Source organism: Lycium barbarum, chromosome 7, assembly GCF_019175385.1.
Source record: "Lycium barbarum isolate Lr01 chromosome 7, ASM1917538v2, whole genome shotgun sequence".
NCBI classification, from domain to species: Eukaryota; Viridiplantae; Streptophyta; class Magnoliopsida; order Solanales; family Solanaceae; genus Lycium; species Lycium barbarum.
Window position 1 is genome coordinate 116,939,644 of NC_083343.1, and position 26,141 is coordinate 116,965,784.

Sequence of the window (26,141 nt, forward strand, 5' to 3'; positions counted from 1 at the left end):
CTTAAAAGAAATTCATGAATTCAAACTCATTTTTTCAAAAAAAAAAAAAAACAATGAGATTTACCTAAAAAGAAGTTGTTTCTTATAAACTTTATTCACTTGATTAAACCTTATGGATCTTAAGACATTTTCTCCATAATCCAAGAAAATTATTGTTACACCCTGTAGTTTCGTATGTTGAGATTCGAGTTACCCTTCAAGAGGTATATGAGATTAGATGTGCTTATCTTATGTTTATGAGGGTTTAAGTTTATATAATAAGCTGCAGAAGGATTAGAGGGCAAGTGAATCAAGGAAATTAAGTTTGTTGGATTTTGAAGGAAATAGGAGGGATAACTTTGGCCCTACTTGAGGAAGGAATATCTTATGGTATACGAGGATTTTTGAAGTGAAATAAAAGCCTATATTGAAGTTCATGAAGTCTAGTTTCCAACGCAACAAACCCCTCGTCGATACGACATCGGAGTAGAGAATTATGGACGTTACAAGTTAGGCGGACAGAGTAGGGCGCGCTGCTACAGTGCCAACCGACTCTAACCCACTATATAAGGGCTAAAACCCCTCTTTTTTTACATAATAAACTTCCCAAATATTATAGAAAGCTCAGCAGACATAGGAGAGATTATATACACCACAAAGTGGGGATTTTACATAATTTTGAAGTGACGAAGTATTAATCGAGGTCCGGGTAACGTATAGTCGCGATTATAGTTTTGTTTTGTGTTGGAGTTGACTTGGATTCAAGTAAACATTGAAGATTTTTCTATTCTAGAAAAAGTAAGGTATGAATCTCTTTTTATTAATATTGATTTAGGAATATTTACGAGAATAAGAGTTATAATTATTGTGTTGGTATTGTTGGCGTATGGATTGAGGTTTGAAGAAAGTTTAGGATGAAATTGTGCATATTTATCTTGTAGAATCTTAATGATATTGTCATCGATGTTGTTGGTATTGTTTGGGAGTTGTTTTGGTATTTGGAGGAATAGATAATATAGGGTAAATGCTGCCCAAAGTTAGTTTCGTAACCCAAAGTTAGTCTTCAATAACTAGTACATCTAAGTTGAGATAGGAATATGATGGAAGTATGATTAAAGATATGTTCCTCGCTATATAGGTTCGGGTGAAGTGCGAGCATCGGAGTAAAGGATACTTTAAGTGGTGACTTGACGAATAAGGTATGTAAGGTGTTCATTTCTCTCTTTCCTTGGCACCGATCCAACTAGAGCATGAATATGAACGTTCCATAATAAAATTCACTCCATTCCTATGACATGTAGCTCAACTCTTAACGTCTTAGTTATTTGACTGATTCTTGGAATGTTACCATGTTTATCATCGCTAAGTTATTTCTTTGGATTCGACACGAAGTCCATAATATAAATCGGGGGCTACCGACCTTACGTCACTCCAATAAAGTTGTAGCTTTCATATGAGCTTTCATGCACGCTATTTACATTATGTATATCTAACATATTATATTTATGGATCGGGTCGTACGTTCCTCGGCACTAACATGTGATATTTATGGATCGGGCCGTACGTTCCTCGGCACTAACATATTATATTTATAGATCAGGTTGTACGTTCCTCGGCACTAACATATGATATATATGGATCAGGCCGTACGTTCCTCGGCACTAACGTATATGGATCGGGCTGCACGTTCCGCATCACTAACACTTATATGATATACATACATATATACATGTGCTTACTTACCTATGGTGTTATGATTCATGCATTGCATATTGTATGTTCACAGATAACAGGTTACCTCTACTCTATTTATATTCCCGTCCTACTTATTTTATTGCTTCTAGCCTTACATACTCAGTACTTTTATCCATACTGACGTCCCATTGCATGAGACTCTGCATTTCGTGCTGCAGGCTTTGACAGGGTTATTGAGGAGCGATCGCAGTAGGATTTTCCAGCTTCAGCGGTGTCAGCAAGTGCCACTACTCTGGACTTGCTATCTTTGGTACTTATCTGCTAGTGTAATAGATGTTTATATGTACACTCTTAGAGGCTCATGGACACAATGGGGTATGTAAGTATTGTATACGGCCATGTTGACATTGTTTTGGTCTGTGATACTATCCTGCTAGCCTTGCTGGCTTTATGATACTCGTGATGTTGTAGCGACCTTGTCGGCTCGCTTATGTATAGAGATGTTGGATTATTGGATATTTCTAAGTTGGGCCTTTTCTGCGTGCATGTATTATTTGAATTACGTTATATGATGTTCAAAGTAACTGTTAAGTTAGTTGGTCTCCGGCCCACGGGGTGGAGCCCGTCATACTCCTCATCGGGGTGTGACAAATTAGTATCAGAGCAGTTTAGTTTCCGGGATGTCTATAAGCCATGTCCAGTAGAGTCCTGGTTATCGGTATGTCGTGCACCATATCTATAGCCAGGAGGCTACAGGGCATTTAGGAAGACACTTTTCTTCATGAGTTAGATCGTGCGATAGAGCTAAGTTAAGAATGCAACTATCTAATCTTTCCGTGTTTAATTTCAGCGATGCCTTCGAGGAAGAAGAAAGTCAGCAGAATACTGGGCACTGCTGGGGATGGCCCGAGCCGAGTACCCCCAGTTGAATTAGGGCATAGCGAGGCTCAGAGTGTTGCCTCCTCGCATGCTACCTCTACTCAATAAGTTACATAAGAGCAGGATAGGGCTCCAGTCCCTCCGGCTCCTCAGACCTCCAGCTCCTCCTCCCGCTGCTACAGAACAGGACTTGCGAGATGTAGTCCAATTATTGACTAGATTGGTGGCTACTCAAACTCAGCGACAGGCTGGCCTTCCGGACAGGGCTGTTAGTTCCCGCGTGCGTGACTTCCTCACTTTGGACCCTATGATTTTCACGGGGACAAACCCGAAGGATGATCCTCAAAACTTCATAGATCGAATGGGTCGCGCTTTAAGGGTAATGCATGCTTCAGATACAAAGTTAGTGGAGCTAGCTTCTTATAGACTGTGGGATGTGTCCGCAGTATGATATGAGTCCTGGCAACAGTCGAGAGGGCAGAATGCGTTTACCAGGGCCTTTCTAGATCATTACCTACCCGCTGAGGTTCGCCGGGCTAGGGCTAATGAGTTTCTATTACTTCGTCAGAACAATATGAGTATCCGGGAATATAGTTTGAAGTTTAACTCCTTGGCTAGATATGCTCCGATGATGGTAGCTGACATGGAAGATACGGTACACTGTTTTGTGACTGGACTTGGGCCTCACTTGATTAAGGACTGTATAACGGCTTCATTACAAGGTGGCATGGACATTGCTCGTATCCAGGCGTATGCTCAAAATTTGGAGGACCTTGAACGTCAACAGCAGACTGAGCAAGACCCGAATAGGGGCCGTTATAAGCGGGCCAGATCCGCAGGTTATTTAAGCGCTTATCAGGAAAGTTATAGGCTCTATTCTTATAGAAGATCAGCCCCTTTAGCAGTCAGCACACCTTCCCGGTCCCAGAGGCAGCATTATGATCGAGCCACTTATTCTGGACTAGGCCAGAGCTCGAAAGCGTCAGCCCCTTCTTACAGGGGAGAATCGAGTCAGGCATGTCGACACCCAATTTCGTCCCTCCTTATTCCAATTCATTTTCTTGAGCTTCTAAGTTATTAATAAATCAAATATCTTATTTTTCGTCCTTACTTTATTATAATTTCTACTACTATATTAATATTGTTAAGTATTAATACGTCGTACATCGCTACTTACTTATTATGTATTGATCATAAGATATAACTTAGGTAATATTTTTACTCTATTATTACTTTGCTTATATTTTATATACTAATGATAAGATTATCATATTAACGCTAATTATGAAATTTATTATTATTGTTATTGTTATTGTTATTGTTATTATTATTATTACTACATAATATATTTGATCTAATTTAGAAGCCCAAAATATTAATTTGGTCTATCTAATTAACCTTGTTTAGTCATGATTAAGAGTCTAAATTAACGAGTCTTTTCTTAAATTTTGGTTATTAATTAAAACAAGTGTCAAGTCCTCCTGTATATATACCTATATACACGCATATACCTGTATATCAAGTATATATACTTGTATATAGGCCCCATTCTGTTTCCATCCAATCTGGACCGAGCCCAATCCATTTAAGGATTTGACCCGGCCCAATTCCACGAAATACAAAAAGGCTTAAGCCTTCAGCCAAACAGCCCTAAAAGGCCATCTCTCTCCCTCTCTCTACTAGGGTTGAAACCCTCACGCCGCCGCACACCCCCTCTGCTCAGCCCTTCTCTCTACCTTTCCTCTCCCCTCAATTTCCAGTGAAAACCCAAATCCCCTTTCACCATTACAAGACTTTGCTACCCCATTTTTGGATCAAACTTAATTCACACACAACCACACCTTGTTGTCTCCTCTCTCTCTCTTCTTCGATAAATTTAGCAAGATTCACAGTAGCTTTTGTTGAATACAGACCGTGCATGGTCATTTGAGGGATAAAATTAATTATCCCAACGTCCCTCTTTCAGATTTACAGCCTTGAAGGGCTTATTTTATTCTTTTCCCCTCTTTTTCTGTTCGCAATCTGAATTTACTTTAATGGTTTTTGTCCATTTAGGAAGGGAAAATCTTTCTTTATCAACTCCTGTGATTTTCTCGAGTACATGTTTTAAACGGTTTTTGTCCATTTCCCTTTATGGCTGATCCGTGTCACCAACATTCTGATTTGAAAAGGGAATTCAAATTCGAAACCCCGCCCAAAAAATTCGAACCATAGAAAACCCCAGGGATTCTACTATAAATATTCATCTCGGGTTATTTTTGAGGGGGGACTGACATTGAATTTTTTTTGAGATAAACAGAATTTCTTTTCAAACAAGAGGATACTATTTTTTCTGATATTGAGATTTTCGATTCGAAAGGTTGTTACAAGTTCGGGTTCGTCGTGTTCGAATGTAGATTCGAGACTCATACCCCTGTTCACTGCACCCAACAAAGGTGATTTCCTCTCCTTTAAATCATTTTTTACTTCCAATTAGGCCTTTATGTGTGTCTGTCTTGTTTGGCAGTTTGATTAGCTTGTTTTATTCTACTTATGGATTTATTTCGGTGTCTGCTTACTATATGTTTGTGAATATTTATGAATTAGTTGTTAGTATGGCATTGTTAGTAATTTAGCATTACAAGTCTGTCCTTTAGTTAATATGGGTTTGTTTGTCTATGTTGGTTATTGGTTTCATTTGGTCTTAAGTCCCTATTTTGTGTTAGGCTGCTGTTAAAACAACTGGTACTGTTAAAATATCTGGTCTTTTTCATAATCAATCTTGAAAGTGAAATTATGGATTCCTTACTAGTCTTCTATTCGGCTTAGAGCAATTGAAGTTATTGATTCCTTACTAGTCTTCTATTCGGAAGTGATGTTTGGTAGTAATTTAAGATTAATCTCTCCCTACAACTTGTCGAAGCCTGATTTCTGAGTTATTTGAATGGAAACGGAGAATCTCTGCTTTGAATAGATTACTACTCGAAGGTGCTTTTCTGTTGCAAAGTGTTAAATCATTTGTCTTTCAAACACAAAGTGTCATCCTCTATTCAACTTCTATATTTTCAGTGAACATCTTCTGTTTTTTTTAAGTCTCGGGCTGCAATTGGTTTCATTTAATCTCAGTTGGTGTTTGAAGAGCTTGACTTGATATGTTTCTAAATATTAAAACCTATTCCAAGTGTTGGCTGCTCATATTATAGTTTTAAAAAGTGACCTCTAAGGGAATTAGTTTTTCTTGATCTCAACCCCACTGTTCTTTTCTTATCTTGAAATGCATTAGAAGACCCTATGTGGTTCTGTCGTCCATCATTTGGTTTTTTAAAGTGAAGTTGTTCTCTGTCTTATAACAAATTTGCCCTTGGTAGAAAGTTTAAGGATATTTGGCTTTATCTTTGCCCTTATGTCATGTTTTTGTTGGCTGCCTAAATAAATAGCTAAGACTAGGTTGTGCAGGCAGTATACTAGATCTTTACAAAATTAGAATGCTATTTGATCTTGTATCTTTGAAAAGAGACGAAATCCCACTTCTTTTGATATGCTTGATCTCAGTGGGTTGTTTGGTTGGTATGGTGTTTGGACACCTTCTTCTATCATTGACTCATATAATTTATTATGCTTAAATGCTTTGTTACTGATTTCAGTCTAATAACTAAGATAAATAAGAAAGATAGGTTATGCCTTGTGTTATTTAAATCTGCGGGCAAAATGGATGTAAGTGATTCATACAGTGGATGATACAACCAGTCTGGTAGTAATAATTAATTACTTAGTTCTTAAAACTGGAAATGAAACTTCACCCCTCTATGTCCGGCGCTTCTTCAAGTGTATTTGGGTTGCATGAATGCTGTTTCCATTTCTTGAGCTGGCCTATTTCACATCCGAAATTACATTTCATTCGGTCCTCTATCTGATTACGTTTGGAGATCACAGGGCAGGTCCAAACACGATCTGCCTCATTGTCATTGTCATGCTTTGCATTCTTGTTTTACCTTCAACTAGTTGTGTATTTCAATAGAACTGTTAGATGATATCACTAATCTTTATTTTATTTTTTACATGTACACTTCGGAGCGAAATGGAGTCTTCATAAAGATTCATTATCTGAACAGTCTCATTTTGAGACTATGCGGCATTTGGACTTTGCATGCGTCTTTCTATTCAGCTCTCGTTCTCTCGACCTTTATCCGAACAGAAAACAAAGAGAGTGGCTAGCCAAACGGTGAACCGCTGAGAACTCTACTCTACTATGGAAGCCAAATATGGCTTTAGTCATCTTATTTTATTCTCCGATGCTTGTTTAAATGTTGGTGTGACTAACATTTTACCTAGCTGTGTGATTATAATAAATACTTTGCGGCTTATGTTTAACCGAGCCTATTTTATATTAGGATGTCTTAATTAGCAAATTTAGGTCTTAAATCAAGTGAGTTTAATTATTCCTCATAAGTTTGGCATTTTTAGAAAGAAAGATAGACTTCCAAAGCATCAGAAATTTTACACACTAACGTTAGTTTGTTTCGAGAAATAAAAAAAATGAAATAGTTTTCATGGATAACTGTTCCACTTCAGCTCCTTTCCAACATTTGAAATACGTATTTGTTAAAACAACCTTTTACACAGTTTATATTGAACTAATAGACTTTCTATAAAACCTTCAAAATTTTATTAATATTAATCTTACAATGACTCTTTAAATTTGTTAGACGGCATAACTTCTTTTCTCCAAATATTTATAAAACGCTGCACCATCCCGCGCTTTCTTCAGTTATTCATAACTAAACTCTTTTACGCAATTATTACTTTCCTAAAAGTTTTATTTTACATAGCATTCTATTTCTATCTATAACTTTAGCAATACTTACAAGATATTTTCTTAAATATTTAAAATATTATATCTGCATTTTTAGCCTTAATTAATTAACATAAGTCCGGTCGGTTAACCATTGTTAATGGATCTTAGAGGATGCCTAATACCTTCCCTCTAGATTAGTTGAACCCTTACTCAGATCTTTTTGTTTCGTAGACTTTAAAATAAAATCAATTTTAGATAATTACTTTAATTACCTTAGGTGCCCTAATTCACCATAAATAATTAGGTGGCGACTCCCTTAACTTTAATTAACCCCGAAATTACCGGGATGTTGTAAACTATTTTGACTCTGGTTAAAATAGGGTATAACAAGGCAAGGCCCCCACTGCCCCGTTGTGATTAGTGCGGTAAGGGCCACTTTGGCCAGTGCCGCCAGGGCATGAGGTGTCTTACTCTTGTGGGAAGCCTGGTCATGTTATGCGGGACTGTCCGACTCACGGCGGAGGCGGTCCAGCACAGCCAATAGGTCCGATCGTAGGCTCTTCATCTTCTGTTCACCCTTCCGGGCAAGGTTCTTCAGTTCCAGCTGGTAGAGGCAGGGGAAGAGGTGAGGTGGTAGGTTCCGACAACAGCCAAAACCGTATTTATGCACTTATCGGGTGACAGGATCTTGAATCATACCCGGATGTTGTGACAGGTATTTTATGCATCTGTTCCTATGAAGTTTATGTGTTGATTGACCCGAGTTCCACACTATCCTATATTACTCCTTATATTGCTGATAAGTTTGGTATTAAGCCCGAATCTTTGTCTAAGCCTTTCTTAGTTTCTACTCCGGTCGGAGGACCTGTTGTTGCGAGGCGAATTTATCGCAAGTGTGTGGTTATGATATGTGATGGTGAAACTTTAGCTGATTTAGTAGAGCTAGAAATGGTGGACTTTGACGCTATTATGGGTATGGATTGGCTAGCCTCTTGCTATGCCAATGTGGATTGTTAGTCCAAAACTGTGAAAATTCAGTTTCCGGGTGAGCCAGACCTCAAATGGAAGGGTAATACTCCGGCTCCAAAGGGTAGGTTTATTTCCTACCTTAAGGCCCGGAAAATGATTTCCAAAGGCTATATTTATCATTTGGTTTGAGTTAGGAGCACCGAAGCCGAACCGCCGACTTTGCAATCCGTTCCTGTAGTTAATGAATTTCAGGACATATTCCCCGATGAATTGCCAGGTCTCCCTCCCGAAAGGGAAATTGAATTTGATATTGACGTGTATCCGGACACTCAACCTATCTCTATTCCACCCTATCGCATGTCCCCTACTGAATTGCAGGAATTAAAGGTGCAATTGCAGGACTTGCTGGATAAGAGCTTCATTAGGCCCAGCACGTCTCCGTGGGGAGCGCCAGTGTAAATTGTGCGAAAGAATAATGGTTCACTAAGAATGTGTATCGACTACCGGCAATTGAATAAGGTCACTATCAAGAACAAATATTTGTTGCCTAGAATTGATGATTTGTTTGACCAGCTACAGGGCGCCAAATGCTTCTCGAAGATTGACTTAAGGTCACGGTATCATCAATTACGTGTAAAAGGAGAAGATATTCCAAAGAAAGCTTTTCGAACGAGATACAGGCATTTTGAATTCTTAATTATGTCTTTTGGACTGACCAATGCTCCTGCGGCGTTTATGGCATTAATGAACACAGTATTCCAGCCCTTCTTGGATGTTTTTGTTATTGTATTCATTGACGATATCTTGGTATATTCTCGTTCAGAAATGGAACATGCTGATCATCTCCGAAAGGTGTTGCAAACATTGCGAGATCAAAGGTTGTACGCGAAGGTCGAAGCAGTTAGGAATTGGCCCCGGCCAACAAGAGCTTCAAAAATCTGAAGTTTCATGGGTCTTGCGGAGTATTATCGGAGATTTGTGGAAGGATTTTCTTCTATAGCATCTCCCCTTACAAAATTAACTCAGAAAGGGGCCTAGTTTTAATGGTTAGAAGCATGTGAGCGGAGTTTCCAGAAATTGAAAGACAAGTTAACATCTGCTCCTGTCTTCACCCTTCCAGAAGGCACCGAGGGTTACACTGTATACTGTGATGCGTCACGCACCGGCCTGGGATGTGTATTGATGCAAAATGGTAAGGTGATTGCTTATGACTCCCGACATATTTGGGAGTTCGCCTACTGGGATCAGAAGACACTGAGATTACCTTATAGAATATATCCCAATCGACCCTTACGTCGGATGTAAAGACTCAGCAGAGTGAGGATCCAGTTTTAGCTAGCATTAAAGATGGAGTGAAATAAAATCAGATCTCAGCCTTTGAACTGGATTCAAATGAGGTTCTTAAATATGAAGGTCGGTTGTGCATTCCAAATGTAAGCGGGCTTCAGGACAAGATCATGTCAAAATTTCATTACTCCCGGTATTCAATCCATCCCGGATCCTCCAAGATGTATCATGATATCAAGGGATTTTATTGGTGGGATGGTATGAAGAATGATATTGCTAACTTCGTAGCTCAATGCCCCACTTGCCAACAGGTAAATATCGAACATCAGAAACCCAGTGGCTTACTGCAAGAAATGGAGATCCCAGCGTGGAAGTGGGAAGTGATTAATATGGATTTTATCACGGGATTTCCCCGTTCTCGTCGTAAATTCGATTCTATTTGGGTGATCGTTGATAGGTTAACTAAATCATCCCATTTCTTGCCAGTAAGAACTACCTATGCTGCTGAAGATTATGCTAAGTTGTATCTTAAGGAGATTGTAAATCTTTATGGTGTTCCGGTGTCAATTATTTCAGACAGAGGCGCTCAGTTTACGGCAAAGTTCTAGAGATCTTTTCAAGAAAGCCTTGGGACTCGAGTAAATCTTAGTACGGATTTCCATTCACAGTCAGACGGGCAGGCTGAGCGGACTATTCAGACTTTGGAAGATATGTTATGAGCCTGTGTACTGGATTTCCAAGGGAGTTGGGATGATCATTTGCCTCTGATAGAGTTTGCTTATAACAATAGCTATCCTGCCAGTATCAAAATGACTCTGTATAAGGATTTATATGGCAGGAAGTGCAGGTCTCCTAGCGGATGGTTTGAAGTCGGAGAAGCAAGCTTATTCGGGCTAGACCTTGTCCATCAGGCTATTGAAAAGGTAAAGTTTATTCAGGAATGATTACGCACAGCTCAGAGTCGTCAGTAATCTTATACTGATGTACGACGACGAGAATTGGAATTTCAGGTAGGAGATTGGGTGTTTCTGAAAATATCACCTATGAAAGGTGTGATGCAATTTGGTAAGAAAGAGAAGCTCAGTCCCCGATATATCAGACGTCATAAGATTGTCTGAAAGGTAGGCCAGGTGGCTTATGAGTTGAGGCTGCCATCAGAACTGCAAGCGGTTCATCCAGTTTTTTATGTGTCCATGCTGAGGAAATGTATTGGAGATCCCTCCAGAATCGTACCTGTTGATGATATACAAGTTACAGAAAATCTGACATACGAGGAAGAACCAATTGCTATTCTTGATCGACAAGTCCGCAGACTCAGAAATAAAGAGGTGGCTTCAGTAAAGGTTCTATGGATAAGTAAAGATAAGGAAGAGATGACGTGGGAAGCTGAAGCAGAAATGAAGTCCAGTGTCCCCATTTATTCCCTGCCACAGATGATACTATTTCGGAGGAATCTTTACAAGATGCTGCTTTATCCGCAAATCACTTACAAGGTAAAAGTCATATTTAGTCCCTTGAGAATCATTGTGATGGGAAATATCATTCTAATTACTGCATATTTATGTGTCGTTGAGTACGATAGACATATAAATGGGAAGTTGTGATAAGCAGGAAATTAGCAGTGCCCCAATTGTAAAATATACTTTATTAAAGTTTCGTAAAATTTGAAATGTATGATTATCCCTTAAGTATTCCAACATTCGAGGATGATTTTTTTTAAAAGGAAGGGAGGATGTTACACCCTGTAGTTTCGTATGTTGAGATTCGAGTTACCCTTCAGGAGGTATATGAGATTAGATGTGCTTATCTTATGTTTATGAGGGTTTAAGTTTATATAATAGGTTGCAGAAGGATTGGAGGGCAAGTGAATCAAGGAAATTAAGTTTGTTGGATTTTGAAGGAAATAGGAGGGGTAACTTTGGCCCTACTTGAGGAATGAATAACTTATGGTACACGAGGATTTTTGAAGTGAAATAAAAGCCTAAATTGAAGTTATGAAGTATAGTTTCCAACGCAACAAACCACTCGACTATACGACGTCGGAGTAGAGAATTATGGATGTTACAAGTTAGGCGGGCAGAGCAGGGCTACAGTGCCAACTGACTCTAACCCACTATATAAGGGCTAAAACCCCTCTTTTTCTCCATAATAAATTTCCCAAATATTCTAGAAAGCTCAACCAACATAGGAGAGCTTATATACACCACAAAGTAAGGATTTTACATAATTTTCAAGTGACGGAGTATTAATCGAGGTCCGGGTAACGTATAGTCGCGATTATAGTTTTGTTTTGTGTTGGAGTTGACTTGGATTCAAGTAAACATTGAAGATTCTGCTATTCTAGCAAAATTAAGGTATGAATCTCTTTTTATTAATATTGATTTAGGAATATTACGAGAATAAGTGTTATAATTATTGCATTGGTATTGTTGGCGTATGGATTGAGGTTTGAAGAAAGTTTTGGATGAAATTGTGCATATTTATCTTGTAGAATCTTGATGATATTGCTGTCGATGTTGTTGGTATTGTTTGGGAGTTGTTTTGGTATTTGGAGGAAGTAGATAATATAGGGGAAATGCTGCCCAAATTTTCATAACCCAAAGTTAGTCTTCAATAACTAGTACATCTAAGTTGAGATAGGAATATGATGGAAGTATGATTAAAGATATGTTCCTCGCTATATAGGTTCGGGTGAAGTGCGAGCATCGGAGTAAAGGATACTTTAAGTGGTGACTTGACGAATAAGGTATGTAAGGTGTTCATTTCTCTCTTTCCTTGGCACGGATCCAACTAGAGCATGAATATGAGCGTTCCATAATAAAATTCACTCCATTCCTATGACATGTAGCTCAACTCTTAACGTCTTAGTTATTTGACTGATTCTTGGAATGTTACCAGGTTTGTCATCGCTAAGTTATTTCTTTGGATTCGACACGAATTCCATAATATAAATCGGAGGCTACCGACCTTACGTCACTCCAATAAAGTTGTAGCCTTCATATGAGCTTTCATGCACACTATTTACATTATGTATATCTAACATATTATATTTATGGATCGGGTCGTACGTTCCTCGGCACTAACATGTGATATTTATGGATTGAGCCGTACGTTCCTCGGCACTAACATATTATATTTATAGATCGGGCCGTACGTTCCTCAGCACTAACATGTGATATATATGGATCGGGCTGTACGTTCCTCGGCGCTAACGTTTATGGATCGGGCTGCACGTTCCGCAGCACTAACACTTATATGATATATATACATTATATACATGTGCTTACTTACCTATGGTGTTAAGATTCATGCATTGCATATTGTAAGTTCTCAAATGACAGGTTACCTCTACTCTATTTATATTACCGTCCTACTTATGTTATTGCTTCAAGCCTTACATACTCAGTACTTTTATCCGTACTGACGTCTCATTGCATGGGATGTTGCATTTCGGGCTGCAGGCTCTGACAGGGTTATTGAAGAGCGATCGCAGTAGGATTTTCCAGCTTCAGCGGTGTCAATAAGTGCCACTACTCCGTGCTTGCTATTTTGGTACTTATCTGGTAGTGTAATAGATGTTTATATGTACACTCTTAGAGGCTCATGGACACAGTGGGGTATGTAAGTATTGTATATGGCCATGTTGACATTGTTTTGGTCTGTGATACTATCCTGTTAGCCTTGCTGGATTTATGATACCCGTGATGTTGTAGCGACCTTGTCGGCTCGCTTATGCATAGAGATGTTGGATTATTGGATATTTCTATGTTGGGCCTTTTCTGCGTGCAGGTATTCTTTGAATTACGGTATATGATGTTCAAAGTAACCGTTAAGTTAGGTGGTCTCCGTCCCACGGGGCGGAGCCCGTCATACTCCTCGTCGGGGTGTGACAATTATAGCTCCCCCAATAAAAGGATAATAACGGATTATATGTTGGAAAAGTCATTCCTAATAGTATAAAAAAATGAAACAGAAAAATGCCAATAAGTTTCTTAAAAATCGAACCAAACTAACAACAACAAAATCGATGAATATTTATTATATTTTGTTTGGTATGGTTTTAATAATTTAAAACCGACTAAATTGTTTTGATTTTGGTTTAGCCAAAAACCAACCCAACCCGACCCATGAACACCGGGTACCCTCTATGAACTCGGAGGACAAAGATCATTCATAAGGATATAAATGGTTTAAAATAGTGTTAAAGAGGTTTCGTAAGGATTGGAGGTTAAATGAATGGAAGACAACAATTTTCGTTGAAATTCGGAATGTTGGCAACATTTTACGGATCGTAATTTAGAAATACCTAGTGAATTTGATAAATTTTGAAATCATTATATATTGTTTTGATATGGTAAATATTAACTTTTAAGTGAGAAGTTTTGGTAAAAAATTGATAAGTATGATTTCAGGTAGTTATTGTTATTACTACTTTTTTGGATTTGCTTTAAATTATATTCATCATATGAGGAATTTTTATAAATAGTATTTTATTTATTATGAGAGTAGAAATTGTCTTCTCATAAGAAAAGTTATCTTTTCCCATTTTGAGAATTAACAGTACAAAAATTTGTACTTTTGATAAAAGGCTGGAAAACAAATTTTGGAAATGCAACTGATGGAAAAATAACAAAGCTTAAATTTAATGGAGAATTTTGAGAAACGAAAGCAGTAAAAAGAAGAGGAGGAAGGAACTTACCTTGAATGTATCATTTAATCACAGGTGCTCCAGATCGTTGAGTTCTAATTTCTAATGAGGAGAAAAAGAATGTTTCGCTTTAATTTTGAAGGTGAGAACGGGTCGGGTCAGCCACAGGTTTGGGCTTTCAACTTGGGTGGGTTTTAATTATGGGTTAATAGCATTTTTTGTCCTTCAATTATTTCTGATAAATTCTAATTTTAGTCTTGCTGATATCTGACTAAATATATTAGCCTCCAATTAATTGAACTGTGCACTTTTGATCCCTTTGCTCGTGAATATTCATAATTTTTTCATAATTGTTAGTCATGTCATCACTTAATTACCCATTTGTTATGTAAAACTTGTATTGCTACTCCATATTTGTCGGTAATAATGTTCTAAAAGTAGTTCAAATACAACATCCTTCTTACATACAAGGACCAGAAACACACATTTTGATTAATTGAAGGTGAAATATGCTTCAATAGATATTACAAGGACCAAAATCATAATTCATCAATAACTGAGGGACCAAATGCTATTATCCCTTTAATTATTCTGAATTAAAACATGCCACCAATTAAACATGTCGCGCTTTTTAAATAGTCAAATTTGATCTATTAGTTTGAAGAGTATGGTTGAGCCCTAAAACAAATCTTAAGCGTATTTTTAGATCCAAAGGTGGAAGAGGGTATTTATGAGCCTTTTTTCATAAGCTAGGGGGTATTTATGAGTCTTTTTCGATAATTCTATGATTTTGAAATTGGAAAAAAGTGAAAAGTGCTTTTAGACTTTGTGAAATTGAATAGCAGTGTCCTCCATTGATTGGTCCAAAAATGTCCCTGCTGTTAATAGTTTGGGGAGGTTGTGGAGGACACTGATTGGGGTAGAAGGCTTGTAGGTAGTAGAGTGTTGTCTCGCTAGTAGTTGTAGTATTACTCATTTAGTTTCTTGCCATTCGAGGTTTGTTATTATCTATTGTTTCTTGTACTACTTGTAGTTACTGTTCTTTTTTCGTATGTTTAACATGGCTTCTTCACTTCCGTTATTTATTTTTTTGCCTGTTTGGAGTTGCTTTTTTGAGCCGAGGGTCTATCGGAAACAACCTTTCTACCTCTATAGGTAGGGGTAAGGTCTACGTACACTCTACCCTCCCAAAACCCCACTTGTGGGACTATATTGGATATGTTGTTGTTGTTGTTGTTGTTAATAGTTTGGGTAAAAAATGTTGTTTCCTAATAAACATATTGTTTATGTTTTTTAAAACATGTTCTCTTCCTTATAAAAATATTGTTTATAAAGAACCCTTTCCTTATTTCTTCTCTTTTAAAATCTTTTAACTAATAAAAAAGTGAGAAGTAATTTTTTTCTTCTTAATCTCATTTTATCAATTAAAATAAATTAATGCCATATACTTTTTTGACTAATAATATAGGTTATATATATTAAATCATTATAACCCTAACCCATCATTAATCTTCATTTAAATAACAATAAAAGAATTCTAATAAAATAGGAAATATTTTTATTTTCTTAATCTTTCCCTAATTGAGGAAAGATAAGCATTTGCTAATATAATGTCTAGTTTTAAAGTAAGATACAACAATTATAATGCCATAAACACGGAAATTGATTACATTGCTTCAAATTATAAAATATCTTTAATATATCGTTGAGTTATTGTTGACCTTCTTTCATTTTAACTTTAAAACCTGGAAATATATTAGCAAATGTTTATCAACTTCAATTCAGAAAAGATTAAGAAATAAAATATCTCCTTATTAGAAAAAAGAATTTATTGTTATCTAAATGAAAATTAATGATAGGGTTACTACGATCTTATATATATGACCTATATTATTAGTTAAAAAAGTATGCGGGGTTATTTTATTTAAATTAATAAAATGAGATTAAGAAGAAGAAAGTTTACTTCCCGCTAAATTTTAAAAGAAAAGAAACATGAAAAGGATTTCTTAAAAATAATATTTTTACTAGAAAAGAATGTGTTTAAAAAGAAAAGAAACAACATGTTTATTAGGAAAAGTGCATTTTCCATTTAAGTAACAATAGGGGCATGTTTTAGTCAAATTATTAACAACAGGGGCGATTTTAGGCAAAACTATTAATGGAAGGCATTTTTGTTCAATTCTGAATAGCTTAAGGGCATTTTTTACCCTAAGCTGGTTTTGATGGTAAAGTTTATAAAAGTTGGCTATCAAATTACACTAAATATTTTAACTTTTGGAAATCAAAATTTAAATTATTTTCATCACTATTATCTAGTTTAATGAACATGCATAATTATTTTCTGAAAATTGGATAAGTATATTAAAAAAAGGCAAGGAAGTAACTAAAGAGTTAGGGGACAATGCATCACGAAAACTGTGTCAAATTGATCAACAACATTAAGAGATAATAGTTTTAAAAAAAACACACTTGAACTATTATTTTTTAGCGATTTTCACATCCCAACTACCAGCTATTCTTTTTTCCTACTTGAATTGTCACAATTTGTCACGACCCGCCTAGGGGCCGCGACGGGGTACCCGGGGCTAACCACCGAGCATCCCTCGTCGTACTAGCTATCATGTTCATTTCATAAGAAACGTCTTTCATAGCATAAGTAGTTTCATATACACAAGCCTTTTGGTCATTGAAATAATAATATACATACACGTATAATCATATCATCATGAGACCATACTACCCACACATACGTATCTACGAGCCTCTACTAGAGTACTAGACATATGGACTGGACAGGACCCCGTCGTGCCCCAAAACATACATGTACATATATATCAAAACATGATCATAGGCACCTCCGAACAATGGAGTGCTCTCAATCAGCTGACAACGGCTAGGAGTCTGGATCAAGCTCACCTCCCTGTCTACCTGTGGGCATGAACACAGCGTCCAAAGAAAACAGACGTCATTACGAATATTGTACTGAGTATGAGAGGCACAAACCATAACAATACATCAATGAAATAAGGAGGTGTCAATGGAGAGCAACATGTACTGACTGTGAATCATAAAGAAACTAATACATGCTGGCTTACTCTCGTAATAATTATCATCTCATGTATACATAACACATAAATATAAACATGCCCGACCATGTAGGTACGGTGGAATAGTCAATAACATCAGCCCGCGTCCATGCCTCCCGCGTCCGGGATACCATCTCAAGCCGCCCACTAGTGGTGATCATGCCCGGCCCATTAGGCTCGGTGTAAAACATAGCAGCCCGCCTTAGCGGTGACATGCCCGGCGAAATAGGTACGGTGGAATCTTTTTATCACAAAATCAATCATTACGCATCTCAAGAATGTATCATAATCTTATCATAGTTGACATTCATTGCCGGAGCATTCATTAAGCTTTGAGGACAACTACAACTGGATCGGGGTGACGTAAGGTCGTGATCCCCCGATTTTCCTTATGGGCACTCATTTACATCCTGCCTCACCTTGAAGGGAATGATGTATAAGGTGAGTGTAGGCAATGGATAGCATCATTTACATTTTTAGAAACATCATATTATGAACATCTAGCATTTGCATACTCTAACTCATTACCTTGTGTAGCAAATTGGGGTCATAGGCTTTCCGGTATTTGGGAAATTCATGAAGGAGAAGGGAAATCATGCTACAAGATTCATGCCATAGAAATAAAGGACTAGTCTCACATACCTTTATCGTTTAACTAATCTCTCGTTCACTTGTGCCCCTCCAATGTCACGTTGCTACCTTCACGAGAGAATTCGTATTAACGTTAGTTAATCGACTAAGAGAACGCGTTACTATTTCTAGAGAAAATTGGGCAGCACTTCCTTTGTTTATACTACTCTTCTCATAATCTATATCAACTCCCAACGCTCACAACAACATTCACAATATTGTAGTCAACAATCATCACTTATATACATTGACCACAATCCACCACTTTTCTCCATTTTCCCCACATTTATTCTTATAATTCATTATTGCGTTTTCGCGTATATAATACTCATTTCATGATACAAACGTCATTTATAACGTATTCACAATCACAACACATCAACATTCATGATTCAATCCGACTACCATTTAACCATTGCACTATTCACCCATTTATGACCCATTTGCTATGTCTTTCTACAATTCAAGTATTTCATCATTTAATCTCTCAAACCATTGAAGAAGAGTTATAAAACTTACCTAATGATGGATGAACAGCTTTTGAGTGGAACCCCCTTCCTTGCACCAAAACCCTAACCCACTTCTTTTGAATTTTTCTTGACTTAGATGAGCTTTTGATGGGTTTCATACACTTGATTTCATGGATTTGGTGTAGTTGATCATGGTTTTCCTTTGATTTCTTGTGGATGAATGGTGGAGAAGGTTCTAGAGAGTTCTTGGGTGTGGAGAGAATGAAAATGAAATGAAATAAAATGAGGGAAGGGTCTTATATTATTTCATGAAATCAGTCCCGATCAAGATGTACGGAGCGATCGACGGAGCGTCGATCTGGTCGTCGATGACGTTAAATTTCCAGTGAGCAATCTGTCATTTTCTTCATTTCGACTGTGAGAAGAACAGTCCGTTGATATGAACGACGGAGCGTCGATCCGTCCGTCGAGTGGTCTTCACCCCATATCAACTTTACGGTACAATCGACGAAGCGTCGACTTGTTCGACGGTACAAGAGACGGCCGTCGAACTCCCCTTTCACTGAACTGTGTCGGAGTTCATTCTACGAACTGTTCTTTCTTGCTGCTAACTTCTTTGGAATCTTAATTAGGATTATTAATTGTCCCTTCTGACTTATGGGGACTTCATATTCACCTTAACTTACGTTAGTCCCTTCACCGCTCAGCAACCCTAAAGTTTCGAGGTGTAACACAATTTATGTATTAAAACACACTTCAACTATCAATTGTTCCTTTTTCCTACCCGAAGACCCTAAGCCCTATCAGGTAGGAGAAGGGAACAACTGATAGTTGAGGTGTGTTTTATCAGGTAGAAAAATGGAACAATTGATAGTTGAGGTGTGATTTAATAGATAGATGGTGATGGTTTAAGTAGGAAAAGGGAACATCTGATAGTTGTGATCTGAAACTCGCAAAAGAGTGATAGTTCAAGTATATTTTTGACCACTAACTCAAGCAACTTAAAAGTGGAATTGAGGAAGTATGGAGATGAACCTTTTTGTTTTAGTTATCACATTTACAACGCCGTAGAGTTTAACCAATTGAAAGGTAAAAATTTCAAGGATACATATTTGCATACCATTTAATTTGTACCTATTTATTAAAATTATCTAATCTGTATTCAGTTTTGACAAACATCAGACAAAGCACGTGCTTCCTCCTTCCCCTATTAAAAGTGAATTTAAACAAAGTGAGTGTTGTTAGAAAAGTTTAAAAACATTAGTATTTATGTTTTGGGATTTGATTTTTTTTATTTATTTATTTTTATTTTTTTGGAAAATTTTCCAAGATATTGTGTGTTAGGGTATTGAATATTTTTTTTTAGAGATACTCCTAACGAGGAAAATCTTCTTTTTGCCAAACCCATGATTATTTCTTCCTCTTATTCTTCGGATTAACCAAATTTCATGATAGAGTATAATCCTTCAAGATTTTTTTTTTTTTATCAACTTTATAAATATCATAAAATACATAATTGGTGGCTCCATCCTTTGCTCTCAATGCTTTATATACACAGGAAATTAAACATGAATAACATAAGATGTCAACAATTGGTAGAGCTATGATCAGCTATTTTGAGACTCGAGCAGGCATCTACAGCATCACCAATAGTAAGGAAAATCCATTCTTTTCCTAGTTTGTCGAAACATTTTGCTGTCTTCATTTTGTTAATGACTCTTAATCTTGGGTTAGCTATGGTTAACTGCAAAAAAGAATGGAAAAAGACACCATGAGGGTTAGTATAAACAGGTAATTGCACGTAGGTAATAAGTAGAATTAGTAACCTAAAAAGTAAGATAACATGCTACAACTAATATTATAACAATCTAGATATTATTAATGTAAAAGGTCAGTCTGGTGCACGAAGCATCCCGCATCCATGCAGTCTCTGGGGAAGAGCTACTCCCGAAGGGGGTGTAGTGTAGCCAGTACCCTGCATGCATACTGATTTTACGGCTTGAACCCCTAACCTATAGGTTAGACGGAGGCAACTTTACTTTTACTTAATGGCTCACCTTGTTAGATACTATTATTAGTGTGTACTGTGAGATAAACTCTTTGTATGATTCTGGCATAAGTTTGAGAAAAAAATATGAGAGACTGACTTGTATGCTTTGTGAAATCAATTCGCTGTGCAGCTCTTCTAACATCAATATTCCTGATGTATCCACACTCATTACATCTGCAAACCAACGAAATCAAGATATTCTTAGTAGTTACAACAAACTGAGGGGAAAAAATAGAAAACAAGAAGAAGAGCATTTGGAAATTCTACTAGTGATGAAACTTACTGGATATGTCAAGAACCAAAAAATGAACCTTTTCCTTTGTGTTCTCCTCACTATCACCTGTGTGTGTCACCAATTTCAGCACCCTGGAAACAAAGTTACAAAATAAGTGACAATTAAGTAGGCTTTAAGTTTATTTCTTTTCTATTTCTTTAATTTTCACCTCGAAAAATGCTTGAGTTATATAATTATATACCTTTCTCTTATGGAAGTAGCATTTGCAAAACAAAGTGAACCAGAGTTGATTCTGATGATCAAGATGCCTGAAGTTCTAGTGGCTCCTGGATATTGTGTAATGTCACAAAATGTGTCTGTCGTCCCAGGAAGCCTTCCTTGTACTTCTGTACTTGCTCGAATCGTGTCCAGTATTATTCTAGCAAATGAAATGCTAACCTGCAATACACCAAATACACATTACTAAAATTATACTATCAATCAGGTATTAGTGATTTGATTTTAATTGGATGATGTTTTTACTCTTTGTTTAGTTTCAAGTTGCAATGAAAAAGACAGATGACCAGAGAGTTGACATGAGTCTTCTATTTTTTAAGGACAAGAGCCAAAATTCCATTTTAGCATGGAACCCACAAATGACTCAGAGGGCTATCCATCTTTTTGGCATTTCTTCTGTTTTTACTTAATTAGACTACTTACATGTGAGTCACAAGATGTTTGTTTGAGGGGACAAGTATAACATTTGTTTAGTGCAAGTTGTTTTCTTATATAATTTTGAGTAAATTCTTGTAAATCCAGAGAGACGGAGACTTTAATTACCGCGACTAGAAGGCCAATTTCGACAGATACAAACATTACTCCAAAAAAGGCACCAATGCAAACAATAAAGTCCATCTTGTCCACTTTCCAGATATGATACGCTTCATTTATGTCGATCAATCCAGGAAGCGCGGATAAGATAACCGATGCAAGGATAGCTAGTGGAGTGTAGTATAAAAGCTTGGTTAACAATTCCAGGGATATGAAAACTGTGATTGCCATAACTATGTTTGATACCACAGTCTCACATCCTGCATTGAAATTCACAGCTGTCCTTGAAAACGAACCTGTAACAATTTATTAGCAAAACAGAATTTGTATGACTTATCATATTGATATTCAAGATTTTGAGTATAATACAGTCAGACCTCTTTATAACAGTCACTCTATTGTAGCAACTTTTCACTATAATAGCCATGTTTTCTGTTGAGCCGATCTTTCATGTTTTGTTATATTATATGTTTTCTATATCAACATTTCGCTATAATAGACAAAGCATATCGGAACAAAGGATGCTGTTATAGAGAGGTTTGACTGTATATTAAAAAATAAGTAAAGAATTGAGAATTCACCAGTTGCTGTATAGCAAGAAGTTAAAGATCCCAAAATGTTCATGAAACCCATGGCTACCATTTCTTTATTCCCATCAAGATGATAGCCATTCATCGAAGCGAAAGATCGTCCGACAGCAATAGCTTCCTGAGGAAAACCAAGACCATTTCCACATTAAGAATCCTCCAAATTTACTTATTTTTAGGAAATAAAACAAGGGAGAAAAAAGAGTAAGGACCGACAGTTAGAGCCACGAGAGCAGTAATTAGTCCAATTTTCGTGACTTCTCCAAGGTGTGGACCATTGAACTGTAATTGATGAACTGAACTTGGATTCAAACCCCCTTTGAAGTGTTTTACAATTTTAACTCCATGTTGATCAGCCTTGGTTAAATAAACCATCCAGGTGGATACTATCACTGATAACAAAGGAGCAATAGCTGGTAGCCAAAATAGTCTCTTATTCCTTTTACCCTGCAGTATTTCAGGTGGCCAATATATTAATTAAATGAAACAGGAAAAAATCGCCAAAATAGATCGATGAAAAACGCGTAGACCTTATTACTTACTATAAATCTGGTTACTAGGATGAAGATGAGGAATGAACAACCAAGTATGAAATTCAGAGGAGACAACTGAAACAAGTCAAATAGAAATCAGTAAGCAGAGAATAAGATGAAAAAGTGAAAGACCAATTAAAAAAAAAAAAAAAGGAGAGATAATTACAGTCCAATGCCTTTCGGTGATCTAATTAACAAAATAGCCAGCAACTGCATAGGTTTCATATATATCAAGTATAAATATACATATAATATACCTAAAATATACATATAATCAGTGTATAAGTATTGTATATTCGGCTAGCACCCATAATTTCGGCCGATGGGTCAAAAATGAAAAAGTCCCTAAAAAAGATCAGAAACTTACTGCCTCATCATGAAATGACCTGAAAACAGCTTTCAGCACAGAAACCACATCAGTTTTGTTAGTAAAGTGAGTAATTCCTATGAGACCCTTTAATTGTTGAAGACCAATTATAATAGCTGCACCTCCCATGAATCCAACTATAGCAGCATGTGAAAGAAAATCAACAAGAAATCCCAATCTGCACATACATCAAGATTAAAACTTATAAATTCCGAAAGGACAACCTTTTCAACATTTTATAAGAAAATTTTACCTTAATAGGCCAAATGCAGCCTGGAATATACCGGCGAAAAAAGTGACAGTAAAAACAAGGCTTGTATAAGCAATAGGATCAACTGTAGGATCTACAATTTTGGTTATCATTGCAGAAAGCAGTAGCGATACAACAGCAACAGGGCCAATAGCGAGCTCACGCGAACTCCCCATAACGGCATATATCAATGGTGGAACAACACTAGTGTCTAAAAGATATAAAAATGAAAAAAGATATAAGCTAAACATAAAGAAACCCAACCAAAAAAGGAGACGAGAAAAAGAAGCTACAACTGGATTTGGAACTTACATAAGCCATATTGAGGATCAAGGTTTGCAAGATTAGCATATCCTATACTCTGCAAGAAGTATACTCATTAAATTCAACATTACAAAAACTGCAAAAACATATATATTAGTGTTAAATCGTGTGACCATCCCATCTAAAAGTTTAAGCCGTTACAAATATTCTTGTACAAACAACATGGCATCAGAACAAGCAGAGTTCTTGCATAATCAGGCACACACATGAGAGAACTGAAGACGTAATTAAGTAAATAAAAGTGTGCTCTTTCTAACAGATTAAGAATATTAATTGATGAACTGGTCGCACACACGCTACTCAAGAATTGAAACCATATCTTTATTTGCTATACCTGAGGAATGCAGAGACTAGCAAGAGTTAAGCCAGACAACAAATCATGCTTGAACATGGTAGCTTTATAATTCCTTCCCCAGCTAAGGATTGGAAATAACCCTTGCAAGAATGAAAAAACCCCAGCTCTGCATGGCTTTGAGTTTGAACGAAAAAAATTGTTTTTTTGTGGCAAAACAGATTCTTTGAGCTCATTGCAAAAACTTGGTGCCTCTGGAGAATTCAGTAGCCACTGAGTTCTCTGATGCCTTCCATTAGTATCATCAACATCGAGCTGCAACTGTTGCAGCTCGATGCTGATGCTCTCATTATTAGGCAATGAACACATTTTTTTATTTTTTATTTTACTTTCTCTTTGAAGTGTTTTGGTTGAATCTTGAACTAAATGCTCTCATATATCAAGATTTATTAACCATGTGTTCAATATTTATACTAAGGAGCCACGTGAACCTTTTGTCTAGTCAGTATTGAGGAAGGCACTTACGTTATCACGTTAGTGCAAATAATAACAATAATCAATATTCTATTTACAAGTCAAGTCATAGTATAAAGGAATAGTCTGTGTGATTAAATATACTAGCAATTATTGACACTAGTGTATTATAATTATTGTTAGTGCAAATAAGTAATAACAGCAATTACTTCATTGTTTGGTATTCTATTAACTTTTGTAAGGGATGTAACTCCTATGCCACATAATGGCCGTAAACCTCCGGAAAAAAGACCCATGGCCAGTATAATTGAACATTCAAGAATTCTTATGAGAAATAAAAGATTTGATGATCTAATCATATTAAATAATAGTGCTTCTACCCAATCATTACAGTAGAAGTGTGTTGAATCAAGAACTCTCTCTATAGCTTGACCAGCAATAATCCCTTGAGCAAGCCCTACATCTAATTCAGTAAAAAACAAAAGTCCGTAAATTCACAGTAAGTATTCCTTGTATCATAGAAAAGAACTGATCACTTAATTCTTTTTTTGCTCAAAATCATTCAGTTAAAATAACTAAAAACTTCGGATTTAAATAATAAGATTGTTGAATCATTAGAATTACTTCGATACATCAAATATCTCACCTTACCCCATCTTCCATTATTATTACTCATATTAAGTTAATTCGCTTATGAGCCTAGATGTTGAGTCCTTTTTTTTTTTTTTTTTTTGTCAATTCTCTCTTTCCTCCCTTGTTCTAAAAGGGAAAGAAGAGAAAAGAGGGGTACATGATTGATCACCAATAATATTGGATCTCTGGTCTTCTTCAACCGTTTCTATATCAATAATGAGAATCTTTTTAAAAAAGAAGAAAAGAGAATGTCAACGTAACCTTCAAGAAAAAGTAAATTTTATCCACAATGTACAAAATAGATTAATTCGTATCCTTAAACTAACTTAGTAAGAGCACAACAGAGAGTTAAATTGGCACTAAGCATTTCGTCTAACTATCGTCAAACACATCATTGCATTGGTATTGAGTAGCAGCTACAACAATAATAACAACTAGACGATTGACTCATTCCATACTAGAAACAATCGCAGGAAATTCTTTGATAACCTGAATTTCTATTTCTCAATGATATTCCACGATCAAGACAATTGGTTGAATCCCGTGGGCCGTACTTCGGTAGATATCAAATTACCACATCGAAATTGAAATTTTCGAAATCGTGGTTTTGATATTACAGTATTTGATATGCATTTTCAGAAAAATTGATATTCGATATGGTATTCGGTATTTATATAAAAAAAAAATACCGATTATTGCACCGAAATATTTAGCTAGTTACATTTCTAACCCATATAAATTATATTATTACTACTAACAAAGTAACAAGTATATAAAATAGTATTATAACAAAACTACATATCACATCTCATTTAACGCCATTTGTTATCTGACAAAGGATTGGCTAATGTTGTAAATACTTTGGAACTTTGATTACTCATCTTGATTGAAATGTCTTTTTTGTATAGTTTATTAACGAAGGGAATTGCTTGTATTCTGTTGAATATTTTTATATGTGTAAGGTGCTAGTATAATGTAATTGAGATGTTTTTTGAAAAGTCGAAGTGATAATTCTTTCGTATATGAGTATATGTAAGTCGAAGTCGAACAAACTATAATTACCGATTTATCGTACCACAAAATATCAAAATCGAACTTAAAAATATTGAACCATACCGAATTAATTTGGTATGGTAATAATTTAATTTTTTTTAACAATAAAAAATCGA

At 36.3% G+C, this 26,141-nt stretch overlaps 1 protein-coding gene and 1 long non-coding RNA gene across 2 annotated transcripts; one reads left to right on the forward strand and one right to left on the reverse strand.

Annotated features, from left to right (window-relative positions):
* Positions 1-4,218: 4,218 nt before the first annotated feature.
* Positions 4,219-22,050, forward strand: LOC132603946 (uncharacterized). Its single transcript, XR_009568590.1, has 3 exons — positions 4,219-6,754; positions 19,976-20,069; positions 21,501-22,050. It is a non-coding gene; the product is annotated as an uncharacterized LOC132603946 (long non-coding RNA).
* LOC132603945 (low affinity sulfate transporter 3-like) lies at positions 20,003-24,276 on the reverse strand. The gene is made up of 12 exons (XM_060317247.1): positions 23,908-24,276; positions 23,562-23,610; positions 23,253-23,460; positions 23,000-23,177; positions 22,642-22,707; positions 22,316-22,546; positions 22,094-22,220; positions 21,522-21,808; positions 20,944-21,140; positions 20,751-20,833; positions 20,565-20,641; positions 20,003-20,161 (listed from the first exon to the last, which is right to left on the reverse strand). Exons 1-12 carry the CDS (start codon positions 24,232-24,234, stop codon positions 20,003-20,005), a joined length of 1,989 nt encoding a protein of 662 aa, XP_060173230.1. The 5' UTR covers positions 24,235-24,276.
* Between the last annotated feature and the right edge of the window lie 1,865 nt (positions 24,277-26,141).

What these genes read in the sequence shown, in the direction of transcription:
- LOC132603945 (XM_060317247.1), bottom strand. Translation starts at nt 24,234, where the DNA reads ATGTGTTCATTGCCTAATAATGAGAGCATCAGCATCGAGCTGCAACAG. An exon ending in GCTGCATTTGGCCTATTAAG is followed by an intron (nt 23,178 to 23,252) that starts GTAAAATTTTCT and finishes ATGTATGTGCAG; the next exon opens with ATTGGGATTTCTTGTTGATT. An exon ending in TCCTAGTAACCAGATTTATA is followed by an intron (nt 22,547 to 22,641) that starts GTAAGTAATAAG and finishes GAAATACTGCAG; the next exon opens with GGTAAAAGGAATAAGAGACT.